General features: G+C 45.0%; 1 protein-coding gene across 7 annotated transcripts in view; it reads right to left on the bottom strand.

Moving 5' to 3' along the window:
- The window catches only part of dock4b (dedicator of cytokinesis 4b), a 102,222-nt gene that overhangs the window by 65,924 nt on the left and 22,285 nt on the right, over positions 1-14,013 (bottom strand). For all 7 annotated transcript variants that reach the window (XM_068716827.1, XM_068716828.1, XM_068716832.1 and 4 more), the window contains exons 2-7: positions 10,416-10,499; positions 8,088-8,128; positions 6,980-7,035; positions 6,800-6,896; positions 3,540-3,688; positions 1,653-1,737 (exon numbers count right to left, since the gene is read on the bottom strand). In XM_068716827.1, coding sequence (XP_068572928.1) covers positions 1,653-1,737; positions 3,540-3,688; positions 6,800-6,896; positions 6,980-7,035; positions 8,088-8,128; positions 10,416-10,499 — 512 coding nt within the window. The remainder of the gene's footprint in view (positions 1-1,652; positions 1,738-3,539; positions 3,689-6,799; positions 6,897-6,979; positions 7,036-8,087; positions 8,129-10,415; positions 10,500-14,013) is intronic.

Raw genomic sequence — 14,013 nt, 5'->3', positions numbered from 1 at the left:
ATTGCTTCTTTTTTTATTTTGTCTTTGCTGAAAACAGCTGCCTCCCTACAGCTGGAAACAAGGTGGATGTGAGCGAGCTGAGGGGAACTACAGTACAGGTGTGGGAACTTCACGTCATACCTTTCACAAAACACAATCATTTAATCTATTAATGCATTTAAAATATTGATCACTGATTATGTATGGCGAAATAAAAAACGGCAACTGAATGTCTTTCTTTTCCTTCTTTTCTTTCTTTCTTATCGTCTGTATTTCTCACTGGGCGAACATAACATAATTCCTTGATACATTCTGGCAGTCAAGCTACACTTTCCCAGAGTAACACACACACACACACACACACACACACACACACACACACACACACACACACACACACACACACAGCAGGTAATCCCCATCTCAATTGAATAAAGCCACACCACTGTAGCACAACAAGAAACAAAGAAGATGTTCTCATAAACAAAAGATCTCACTGAAAAATATTGTCTTAATTTGGGCTCAATATCGTGTTGTTTTGTGTCTTGGTGTTCGCGAGTGTGTGTGTGTGTGTGTGTGTGTGTGATTTTGTATGTGGATGGCGGCAGTGAACACCAGTCCCTTCATCATGTCTCAGTGTAGGGGAATTGCAGTCATTTGCTCATTTGGTACGCCTTTTAATAGAGGTGCATTACGCTTTCTTCCTGCTATGCCTGCTTTTGTTTTGACTAACAAAAAAAGAAACAGATGGATTAAGAGCTTCAATTATCCCTGCAAAGGGAAAGCCGTCACAGTGTGTGTGTGTGTGTGTGTGTGTGTGTGTGTGTGTGTGTGATACAATTCTCCACGCACTGTATCAGGGCAGAGAAGTGGTTGCCATGGTAACAGCGGTTGGGGCTTGGGGAAAATGGGAAGGGGGAAGCAAGGAGCAAACAAGGAAGGAGAGAATGAGCAAGAGAGAGGAGACGGAGATGGGAGAGATTCAGACATTCTATATTCTTTATATTTCTACGTGCAACACTGAGTGGCTAACACGGAGTTTGTTGTGTATTAATACTTTGGAAAGTATCTAAAATAGAAAAAAGAAGAAAAAAAACACAATCGCCAAAGCTATTCTTTGCAATCTTTCAGTCTAAACCTTTAAGCCAACATGAAGTCCTTGAAGCACTGAGAAAAATGAGGAGAGATTGTGCGATGCGATCGAAAGCTTCAGTGCAGTGGTGAGATTGTCTCGCAAACTGCTGTTTCCACGAATGAACTTTGAATTCCCTACTTTTAAGCCAACATGGATGAAAAGTCTTTAAAGTGCTCAAAGGTTGTGGAAATGTTGAACATCTACAATATCCTTTATTCATAGATCCTATATCCTTTTCATAATATTTGGCTAAAAATAATGTTAACCAGCTCGTTGAAACATGACAAATTTGACATATAAATGGCCGAGGCACTGCAGTAGTGACCGTATATCGTTTTCATGGCATTGAATTATAAACAAACTGATTCAGAAAAAGGCAGATCACACAAACACACACAGATTTATAACATCAGTCCAATCTGATGCCACGGACCAAACCCTTGGCCCACTATACAGGCCATGCTCTTCTCACCACCCTGCTCCCTTAATGAGAACAAAGCAGCTCGGTACTGCGCGGAGGGCTTGGAGGACCACTCACCAGTCTGTAAAGCTCTGTGACGCTGATTTCATCGGGGTCCACCATGCTGAACTCTCGCCTGGGGACCAGGTCCAATCCGAGTTGCCTGTAGCACACAGATTCACGCGAGCAGTGAGAAAGCATTGACAACAAAGTGAATGAACACACAGCATGTAGACTCACACATGCACAGACACACACCAGTGCTGCCAGATCACCTGTGTCAGTCGTTGGAATAAACTTGACAAATGAAAGTAAAGTGTCCTCTATCTTTAGCCCCCCTGCTTTACCCGCTGTTCTCTTTATCCTTCGTCCTCCAACTTCTCTCTCTGTCTCTGTCTTTCTCTCTCTCTCACTCTCTCTCTCCCTCTCTCTTCATACTACTACTCTCCCTCTCACTTCCTCCCTCCTTCCCTCTCCTTTCCTTCTTCTTATCGTCCTCTAGGCTGGCCCTTTCAGTGGACCAAAACGGCACGCTACAGTGTGCCTCCTTGTCAGCAATAAAAGAGACAGGCCTGGTCAAGCATACAACAACCCACAGCGAGGGACTGTCCACCAATCTCCTCACTAAGGAGAGGTGTGTGTGTGTGTGTGTGTGTGTGTGTGTGTGTGTGTGTGTGTGTGTGTGTGTGTGTGCGTGTGTGTTTGAGGAGGGCCCACAGCAGGGGGCAAGAAGGACAGTGAAGGGTAAGGACAGATAGCAAGAGAGAATGCCAGAAGTTGGGGGATTGAAATATTTCACCCCCATGGCATGGAGAGGAAAGAGAGAAGAAAGAGAGAGGGAGGATGGAGAGGGCGCTGTCTGTGAGACTTGATTGAGTGAGGAGTGTGCCTGCAGGGATGGTAGGTGACAACAAAAGATGGTGGTACAATGAGAGAAGAGTAAAAGAGGGAGAGTCTGTGAAAGAAGGAAGAGACGAGTTGGAGAGTTGCAGGGGGCTCTTGCTTAGAAGACAGAATAACTGAATGGAATATTCTGAATGATTACAATTTTCTATTGTTCCTAAAATATGTGAAGAAACGTGAGATTAATTTTCCAACGTCATGTTCAATACAAGTGTTCATTAAGTTAAACTAATGTTGTTATTAGACCTCACTGGGCTATTTCTCATTAACTACAAATGTGCTTTATATTATTGATAACCCCTTCCCAACTTTTATTCCCAAGTTTTTACATTTCTTTCCCCGCCTTCCTTCCTAACAGGTCAGAGACTTTAAACTTTCTGCAGGTTATTCCTCACAGTGAACATGTACTTTGTAGAAGATGCAGGGTATTAATGTGGTTATGCAGATGTGAGCAGGGGCTGGGAATGATTCATCAGTGGTGCATTCAAAGAAACTCAGACACTTAAGATTTTAGCGAGTGGTTGAAAAGCAGAGTTTTTTAGGAATTTACACATAGGTTCCTCCAGTCTCACATGTTAAGTTTCCTGTATTGCTTTAATGGTTCTGGCTTTCTTGAAAAGTTCCTGCCGTGGATACAGGCAAATGGAAGATAAGCAAAGAGCCAATATAAATGATACAATAAGGATGACATAGATTTGGTAGTGCCTTGCATTTGATGTCTGCATTTCAGATGTTTTTTGTTGAACGCACCAAAAAGCAAGACTTAAAATTGTTCTGGTTCAAAACTGCATTACCGTGCAATAAAAACATAACTTTTACAAAAAAGTAAGGCTGACTGAATGTGCCCTGTGATGAATTGCTGCTCTCAAGCAAGCCAGCCTCTGGTCGCTGGTATTTGATTTTCATACAACACTATAAAGCAAATATAATCCGGTGGCTGAGCAGAGGGCAGAAAATCAGTCTTAAACCCAGTAGTAGTTCAACTGATGAAAGATTAATGACTTCAAACATAGAAAAACAAACATAAAAACACAGATATGGTCTTTTGAGATGAGAACTCACTCGTTGCCCCAGTCCAATCTCGCCGTAATGTGCTGCTTGACGTCCCTCATGCGGTCATGGGTAAGGTGGCCCACCAGCACCTGCCGCCTCAGGTCCAGGATTTCATTCATCACGTGCCAAAGTCGATGGAACAAATCCCCCTCATTCTTCTGCAGACACAGGACACAGTGGGGAGGGACAGAGGAAGAAAAAAATGAGTGGAGAATCACAGTGAGGCAGTAAAAGGCGGGGACTAAAAGGACTTAAGACAGAGGGAAAGACACAGATAAGAAGACACAAACACACAGCCGCATCTTGCCACCCGAAAGCCTAAGTGAAAACAAAGTGACAGAACGCACATTAGAGAGCCAAAGAGGAACATGGCGACCCACAGAGAGAGAGGAAGACAGAGAAACTTAAAATGGATTTGTGCAAATTAGCTCCAGTGTCCTGCTGCTTTTTGCCACAAATGGATGCACTTTTGATCCGCGAGTATTCATCTGCTCAATTTAATCAGCACCCCAGATAGCTTAATATGCCACAAACACGATCAATCCAACTAATGAATGTGTATGAAAAAAGCTTAGAATGTTTGCGGCTTTTGAATTACCCAGAATGAAGCTTTGCTTAGGCGGTAGTGACATTCAAAATTAATGCAAACTGTGTGTGTGTGTGTGTGTGTGTGTGTGTGTGTGTGTGTGTGTGTGTGTGTGTGTGTGTGTGTGTGTGTGTGTGTGTCACTCCCCTCCAGCTCTCTGACCACTATTTCATGTCCTACTCCCTCTCCCTATCCTCTGCTCCATCACTTCCTCCACCTACCCACATGGTTTCTACCCGGAGTCATCTCCGCTCCCTCTCCCCTGCTGATCTTTCCTCTTCTGTCACCTCTGCTCTCCCTGACCCTGAATCCTTCTCTCTCCTATCCCCTGATACTGCTACTGATCTTCTCCTCTCCACCCTTACTTCTTCTTTGGACAAACTCTGTCCCTTCACCTCCAGGCCTGCACGCCCAACTCCACCTGCCCCGTGGCTGTCGGACTCAGTGCGTACTGATAGACGGAGCCTAAGAGAGGCTGAGCGTAAATGGAGAAAAGGCAAACTCCCGGAGGACCTTCTTAACTTCCAAGCTCTTCTTTCCACTTTTTCATCCTCTCTATCTACTGCTAAAGCTGCGTTCTTCCGCTCTAAAATCCTAACCTCTGCTTCCAATCCTAAAAAACTCTTTGAAACTTTCACTTCACTCCTCCAACCCCCACCCCCTCCTCCTACTTCCTCCCTTCTCCCTGATGATTTTGCCAACTTCTTTGACAAGAAGGTAAACAATATCAGATCCTCCTTCTCTCAGCCCCTCTCTCCCTGTCCAATCCTGCCCCCACAGCTCTCCCTCCCATCTCCACGCCCCATCTTACCCTTTCTGGCTCCTCTCTCCCCTAACGAGGTCCTCAACCTTGTTACGTCTAACCGCCCCACCACGTGCTCCCTTGACCCGATCCCTTCCCCTCTTCTTCAGTCTATTGCGACTGAACTCCTTCCTTTCCTCACCCACCTCATCAACACATCTCTTGTTTCAGGATGCTTTCCCACGGCCTTCAAGACCGCCAGAGTCACCCCCCTTCTGAAGAAACCATCACTTGACCCCTCTGATGTCAAGAACTTCAGACCGGTTTCTCTTCTACCCTTTCTATCCAAAACACTTGAACGTGCTGTCTTTAACCAACTGTCTTCCTATCTCCACCAAAACAGCCTTTTGGACCCCCACCAGTCCGGGTTCAAAGTGGGTCACTCGACAGAGACGGCCCTCCTTGCGGTGACAGAGTCGCTTCACGCCGCAAGAGCTAACTCTCTCTCCTCTGTCCTGATTCTCCTGGACTTGTCTGCGGCGTTTGACACTGTGAACCATCAAATCCTCCTCTCATCCCTCGAGGGGATGGGCGTCTCAGGCTCTGCACTCTCCCTGTTTGCATCCTACCTGACGGGTCGATCCTACCAGGTGACCTGGAGGGGGGCCGTGTCGGAACCACGCATGCTGACTACGGGGGTTCCGCAAGGGTCAGTCCTGGGCCCCCTTCTCTTCTCGCTCTACACAACATCTCTGGGTTCTGTTATTCGCTCGCATGACTTCTCCTACCATTGTTATGCCGATGACACCCAGCTGGTCTTGTCATTTCCCCCCGGTGACACCCAAGTGGAGACGCGCATCGCTGCGTGTTTGGCTGACATCTCGAAGTGGATGACGACACACCACCTCAAGCTCAACCTAGACAAAACTGAGCTACTGTTCCTCCCGGGGAAGGGTTGCCCACACCGGGACCTGTCCATCACCATTGATGATACCGTGGTGACGCCAACTCGGACTGCGAGGAACCTGGGTGTGACCCTGGATGACCAACTGTCATTCTCGGCAAACATTTCATCCGTTACACGCTCCTGCAGATTCCTGCTCTACAACATCAGGAGGATTCGTCCCTTCCTGACTGACGAGACGGCGCAGGTTCTCATCCAGGCTCTTGTCATCTCCCGCCTGGACTACTGCAACTCTCTACTCGCCGGAGCCCCGGCGTCGGCCATCAGACCTCTGGAGCTTGTCCAGAAAGCTGCAGCTCGCCTGGTGTTCAATCGCCCCAAGTTCTCCCACACAACTTCCTTTCTCCGTTCTCTACACTGGCTACCTGTAAGAGCTCGCATCCAGTTTAAGACTCTGGTGCTAGCCTACAGGGCAGTGAAAGGAACAGCTCCTTCCTATCTCCAGGCCATGGTCAAGCCTTACACCCCCGCCCGACCACTTCGCTCTGCTGCCTCGGGGCGATCGGTTGCCCCGTCGCTCAGAGGTCCTGGCGGCCGATCGACCCGGTCACGGCTGTTTTCTGTCCTGGCCCCACAGTGGTGGAATGAACTTTCCACTGACGTCAGGACAGCGGAGTCGCTGCCCATCTTTCGGCGCAGGCTGAAAACCCACCTCTTCAGGAAGTGCTACCCTGAGCCTTCCACTTAGCGCTTATTGTTTTCATACTAGCTTGTTGCACTTATTGTATTCGTATTACTTATAGCACTAACTGTTTTTCTTTGTTTCTGTACTGTACTTTGGCTCTGAGTTATGCTCTGCTTCATGCTCTTAGATGCTTGTTTGGAAAAGGAAATGTACTTATGACTTCTGGCGACTAGGAGTTCTTTTGATTACCAATGTTGAATGCACTTATTGTAAGTCGCTTTGGATAAAAGCGTCTGCTAAATGACTGTAATGTAATGTAATGTAATGTGTGTGTGTGTGTGTGGATTCTTACCACATAGAGTTGTTTCCACATGGCACCCCAGTCTCGCAACGTTGAGGTCATCTCTGTGATGACAGAGTCTTCAACAGGGATGACCGTCTCAAATTGCCTTTAAACACACAAATAGAGTTCAAACCTCTATGGAGACACACGGGAACGGGAGAAGAGAAACAAAAGAATGGGACTACTTACCCTTTGTTCTTGACGTGGGCATTCTTCAAGTGGATGTAGCTGGACGGAAAGATCCCCTTTGAGCAGAAGATGAACAAGTTAATGAGAAGTTCTTCTAATTTAGCTGAGTAAGTCATTCTGTTAGCCTGCAGCAATGATGCATTCAATCAATACGGTGTGTTTGTGGGTTAGAAGAAGGAGAGAGAAAGAGAGGAAACGTGAGCAGACGAGGAGATAAAAGAAAGTAGCATTGGGGATTTAGGAGACCCAAAAAAAAAAAAAAAGATGAAAAGTGTGCTTGTGTGTGTGCGTGCCCTGTTTGACGCTAATAAACTGCAAGTTGCTCCCTATTGACTCGGGGAGATCAAAGCAGAACTTACGTTTAAGTAACTGAGGATAAATGCAACACACTCGCACACACACAGAGAGACTCTGAACACAACACTCCCAACTCAGTTTGTGTTATCACATGCTCTGCTGAGCAAGAGCTTTTAAAAGCCACATCTATTACTGTCACTTTGGTTTAATTGGTTGGTCTTGAGCAAGGACGGGGTTTTTATTTTTACATGTAAGAGCTGTCATCCACTTAACTTTTTACCTTTTTTTTCCAGCAGTCTAACTATTTGTTTCACAAATCACATTCTGATTCGTGCTGTCGGCATAAACCTATGCTGTCGTATTTAATTGATTAAAAGAAAATAATTTATGAATTATTAAAAAAACCTATTGACAAAGAAGTTGCTTTCGTGAGATTAGTTTCCATTTGACTTCTAGAGCTCTGCGGGAAATTATGTGAAGTTACTTTATCAACTAATGGACCTTTTTTATTGCAGACATTTGGGATGGTCATAGATGGTGAAGTGTAATTAAAACAATAACCACGGTTCTGCTCTTATCTGTCTAAAAAATGCAAAACACCTGTGTGGATGGACCGTAGGCGTGTAGGGCCTTACAGCTGACCACATCCGGCTTATGTTACCAACACGCTGAGCACTTTTACCACACAAGAGTAAGCACAGCTGCAGGTATCTGTCACTGAGAGTGGGTGAAATTGCTAGTTGCGGCGGCTAACAAAACTAAATGACGGTACAAAGCAAAACACACACACAGTCCGAAAAAGTTTGCTCACCTTGAAATTTGGATTCTTCAGGATGAAACCTCGGTACCAGCCTGTGGAGACAAAGCACCATTTAAATTTACAGCATGTGCATATGAATAATACACCCTGACATCTTTATATCTGGCTTAAACTGCAAGGAGAGACGGTGGAGATATATGGAATACTATTTTAATAAGAGATGGACAGGGAAGGGGATGCATGTGTGCGTGTGTGAGATTTAATGACAATGATCCGGACAGCTGTATATACAAACAAATTGCATCACAAGCCCACCAGACATATAGTTGTATTCCAATTCAGTGTCATGTGAAAGAGGGGCCTGAGACATAAACGGATCTCTGACTGGGTATCTCACCGCCAAATACAAATGTCAACACCATTTTTTTTAGATTTTGTCACATGTCATCGAAGCACTCGAGAACACTGCGGTACAAGGTAACTTGTTTGCAGCGACCACAGGCTAATGCACAGCAGAGTGAAGGGAAGGGACCTGTGAGGCAAAGCCACTGAGAACCCTGTGAACCTGTAACACTTGTCCTTAGCAAGTATGAAAAAAAAAAAAAGCAGAGGCTACAGTTTGCATATGCCCACGCCATTACACACTCCAATCTGGGCTCAAATTAGTACATGCTCGATGCTTCAGCAAATCCCAGTCCTGATAGAAACGATCTAATACATTTATATCTGAGGCTTTGAGCTTGATGCTCTTTCCCAAACTGACGATTGGAGCTCATTCCACTGTTGCAGTCATTGTAAGTCCCTCCAGATAAGAGCATTAGCTAAATAGCTCAAATGTAAATGCATTAGATTATTCTAATCACTGTTGGGTTTTCACCAGAGCGTCTAAGACTTCGGGAGTGCTTTCTCTCCCATTTTGTTTCGGGCATGCGTGCTCGCAACGGGGTTGAGTAATTTGTCTGGGTCTGCACTGTGGAACACATGCTCGGTATTTCCGAGGTGAGTCAATTTCTTTTTTCAGCAGCAGAGGTCAAGTACTGTGACGGCATTCTGAAACGTTTAATGTCAGTGACGGGTAGTAAGACATCAGTAAGAAATCAGTAGGCTGTGACAACTGATCAATGACCAACCAGGGGTACTTCTGCAAGATTGAAGTAGCTTTGAAGGAATTTTTATGTGCATTTTACTGACACATCCACATTAGGAACATGGAGCATTAGGTGGTGTCTATGAAGAGGTACTTGGGCTCATCTGATAGGGCTGTGGTGGGAGGACTTTAGATAAAAACTTAACTATATACTGTACACAAATGCATTCACTGCTGTCAGGAACTTAACAAAAGTTCAAGTTAGAACCGAAAGTCAAAATTCAATTACTGGGGGCAGCACCTTTTACAGACGGGAGCCCTGAGTCAGCAAAGACACGTTCACATGATAAGCTCCTGTGTTCCGAAGTGTCAACAGCATCAACATGAGGCAGACCCATTTAGTCTGTCTCCACTGCTGTCAGCAGCCTGTCCCTCAGCCTGCTCGCTGCTGGCAGGAATTTGATTTTTGTTCCTCCCTTCTGGGCCATGAATTCCGCTGGCTTTGCTATTGTCTACTTCCTCTGGGCTCTTTTTTTTTTTTTTTTTTTAACCGCAAACATTACAGCCCTCTGACTGGCTGGCTGCACGTCTGACTGCTTGACTGGCAGACTCGCTCGGTGCGAGTGTTGTCTCCCAACAGGAAGTGAGGCAGAGGGTGTCAAGAGCTCCGGAAGAGGGGAGGCGTTTTGTGCATGGCTGCTTATCTGTGTTGAAGTGTGCGTAACAGTGCGGCTTTGCTGTGGTTAGATGAGTTCATATCATTCTGAATATAAAAGAGAAAAATGGCCTATAGACAGAGATAGACAATACAGAGTCACATTACAGAGAAAGCAAGTAGAGGAGAAAAACAGACTCAGCGTGGGCAGGAAGGCGGGAAAAGCGGCCAGTCTGTGGTGCAGGAAACGGCAGCAAACATGACTTCCACAGGCGTTCACCAAAGACGTGACGCTGCTCATTTCATGCAAATGCTGCACCATGATAGAATCCTCAAAAAGACATAAGAGAAGTGTGATATCCGCCAGGTTAACTTTGTATGCGTTTGTGCAAATCTTTGCCAAGTAGCGTGTCTGTTTCCGGGCCTGTTTGTGGTTGCATTCATAAATCTGCGGATTGACGTGAGTGTGTGAGCAAGTGCATATGCAGCCCAGTGTGTGCATGGCTTTACCAATTATTTGGGATCGATTTAATAGGGTTAATCCAAAAGTGTAACAGCTGTTATCGCTTGATCTGGATATTTAATGAAGCAACTGATTTGTGACTTGAAAGTAACACACAGTTTACACATACTGTACCTTCACATTTCTCCAGGATCTGCACTGTGTCTCCGATTTCCAGCGGGAGCCCGTGCTGGACGGTCCCTCGGAAACTGGCCAGCACTGCAAGAGAAAGAGGCACAAAACACCCACACAAGTTATTTTAACATTCTGAGCCGAGTTATGCAGAGTTAGGAAAAGGTCCTGAGACACAAGCGGAGCGATACAAAACAAAACCGACACAGAGAGAGGAGGTGCAATCAATAATCTGTGTAGGTGAAATAAAAATCAAAGCTTATATAAATAATGAAACATCACTGTATTTCTGCACAAACTCAAAACAGCAACACACAAACACACTTACGTAAATACATTCTGTGTCATACAGAATATATGAAGTGGAATTTTTATTTTTTTACCTGAAACCAAAGTGTATTTAGTCAATTCTTTTTTTTTTTTTAAAGTGAGTAGCTGCAACTTGGATGTGTGATGCAACTATGTCACGGCAGGTGTATTACTGAGGACCCAATGAAGCTCGTGTGAAATTGATTGCATAAGCGTTTGTTGAGAAAGCTGCAAGCAGCAGCACCACGGGCCAAGCTTTCACTCCACTGGGTAAAATAGCATATTGCATGACATGGCCACTTACCAGAGATGGAGGATCTGATAACGGAAAATAATAGAGTTGCATTGTACAATTGAAGCTCAAATAAAACCGTTTTAAGATGATGAAATGCATATAAAAGGAGAATAAGTAAGGACGACCTCCTTACTCATACAGAGAGACAGAGAGATGCTGATGGTCCATTAGCAGTGATTGCTTCTTTGCGCTGTGAGAGTGTAACAGCCATCAGAAGTGAGTGTCAGATAACCAGCTCTGCACATGGATGTGCATACAGATACAGAAGCAGAAACTGACAGAGCCACCCAACTGACTGGATACAGTTTATGATCCATCCACACACACACACACACACACACACACACACACACACACACACACACACACACACACACAAGCTGCAGAAAGGTCTACATACTCTCTTACACAGGCAGCAAAATTCACACAAGAAGCCTATTCAAACTGCTATGTAAGCAAGCACACACAGACATACACAGACGTGCATTCACACACAGACACACACACACACACACACACACACACACACATGCGCACACGCGCAGAGGAAAAAAAAGACAGCTTTACTGGGATTTGGAAAGGAAACATATAACAAGAATCCCTGCCATGCAGAACTGAGAGGGATCCCGCTACAGCTAAAGAGTTTACAGATAATTTCATTTCTTCTGCCCTCCGGGGCGTTCAGTGTACCTGAACGCACCGTCCAAACAGCACTGAGAGAATCCCCCCGCCCTCTGTAGAGGAACCACATTTAATCCAGCTCAATTTAAAGACACCAGGAGACCTAGGGTACAGACATGTGGCACACATGGGTGACGTTTCATGGACTGTTGACCGCAGAAGAGCATTTAACGCTCAGTGGATCTAAAACTCAATCGAAAAATGTGGGAACCTTTCTTATGAAAAGTGGCAAAAACAAAAAAGATGAACTTTACTAATCAGAGAAATATCAGCAGAAAATCGCATGTTTAATTGTTTTTTCTGGAAGAAACCCACCACCCAAGAGAGGATTCAGTTTATCCACCCACCCTCTCTCTCATGTTGACATTGATATCAGGTCTGCTGATGAAATCAAACAGCAGCTAGACACTCTGTGCTGTCTGTAACTGTGTGTGTGTGTGTGTGTGTGTGTGTGTGTGTGTGTGTGTGTGTGTGTGTGTGTGTGTGTGTGTGTGTGTGCTTTACACTCTGTCCTTCGACGCTGAAGCTTCGCCAACTGCTTGTTATCCCTCGAGCTGCAGAAACACTATCTTTACAAGGGATTTGTCACAAGCACACATCTGACTTTGTAATTCACTCAAAGACCAACCGCTGGCGTGCACACGTGCACGGAAAACCCCCGAAACTTGCCTACTTTTTCGTAATTCATTCAAAGCCCAATCACCCGCGCACACACATGCACGCAGAGCGGCAATCACAGCTCACAAAGTGTGCCCAATGCATGAATTATCCAAGTGACTTTCCCAGCTGCAGTCGACTAAATTATTCAGCTTCAAGTCGCCTTTTTTTTTTCTGCTGTGAAATGAAAGCTTCCTGCCTGTCAATCTAGGAGCCAGCTGCTGTCTGTCCGTGGGTCTCCAAGTGCCTGTCATCAGTCTGCCTCAGACTGCCCGTCTGTCAACCGGTCTGTGCCGGCTAACCGCCAAACGATGCACCGAGAGGACCAGAAAGGTGCTTATGCTTGAACTTATTTGTTGTTGTGTAGTCCCGTTTGCTGGGAATGCGGCATGTGTAATTTGGGAAAAGAAGAGATCAGCGAGTACAAATGGGAAACAAGATGCCATTCGTGTTTGTTTCAACCGGATGCTGCAGAGTATGGGGGTGCAAATATAGAGTATGAGCTAAAATTCGGAGGGTCTCTGGCGGAGAGCGGGTGGTTTAACACTAATGCAGTGTGTCACTGGGTCTTCAGGGCTAACATGGCAGCACCCACATCCATCACAACACTTCTCAGTTCATGTGAAGGTTGTAAAGAGAGAGAGATACTGAGAGAACATAATAAAACTGAAGGTCAACATTATATTCTTTATCAAGACCTCACCATATTTTAAATAGCATATACACTTATATACAATGAGACTTGAACAGGTGATTTATTTGAGGTTGAATTTTAAATTAATTATCAATTAATTATGACGTGTAAATTACATGTGAAAATAAATGTATGCACATTGGGTTTCCACTGGTCCATTTAAGATCTGAAAACATCTCTTTGGGCTTTTGGGAACTTGAGTTGAGAATTCTTAATTCAGGCACTGAATAGACTAAATGGTTAATTATTTAAAAGTATTGATCGCCTCATCCATAACGAAAAAAAACATTATTTGCAGCCCTCACTCACATATCTGATTCAGACAAATTCGGTTCGTTAATTGACAGCGACTGTGTCTACGCGGACCCCTTGGAGTCAGAGGTCGCGTTTCGATCTCCTTGATACGCTTCCGCCTCGATCCATCAGGCCTTCATGTGCATTAGATGTTTTGCGAGCGCATTCTGCTGAGTAAGTCGAAATCCCTAGAAAGCCGCATACTGGCTCAGATTAGGCATGTGTTTCGGGCTGCCACTTGCAGTCGAGGCCTGTCATACCGCGTCACATTTGGTTTGCTCCAACGCTCCCCCTTAAGCCCCTCAGAAGAACAAACACTGCCACAGGCCCCAAATAACAGGAACACCAGTGCTCCTCCTCCTCCTCCTCCTCCTCCTCCTCCAAAAAAAAGGTAGGTATGCTGCCAGTTATCAAAGCATGATAATATGGTTGCTGCAAGACTCAATTTTACAGAGATTTCACCATAAAAAAAACATTAAAGACGCATGAAGAAGCCACTGATTTCTGTCTCAGCCCCCCGGCTTTTAACAGCTTTTTTTGTACTAAATGACATGGCAAATTTCATTCAAAGTGCTTGTTAATGTTCTTTTTAAACTCATTTGCATGAACCTTTCTTCTCCCTGACGGATCTGACAATGATTCACGTGCATAATCCCCTCCCACGTGTTAAT

The sequence above is a fragment of the Cebidichthys violaceus genome, unplaced genomic scaffold, assembly GCF_023349555.1.
Source record: "Cebidichthys violaceus isolate CVI_PGR_0920_01 unplaced genomic scaffold, fCebVio1.0.p SCAF_21, whole genome shotgun sequence".
NCBI lineage: Eukaryota > Metazoa > Chordata > Actinopteri > Perciformes > Stichaeidae > Cebidichthys > Cebidichthys violaceus.
Note: the sequence above shows the minus strand (reverse complement) of the source record. Positions and strands in the feature narration are given on the sequence as shown.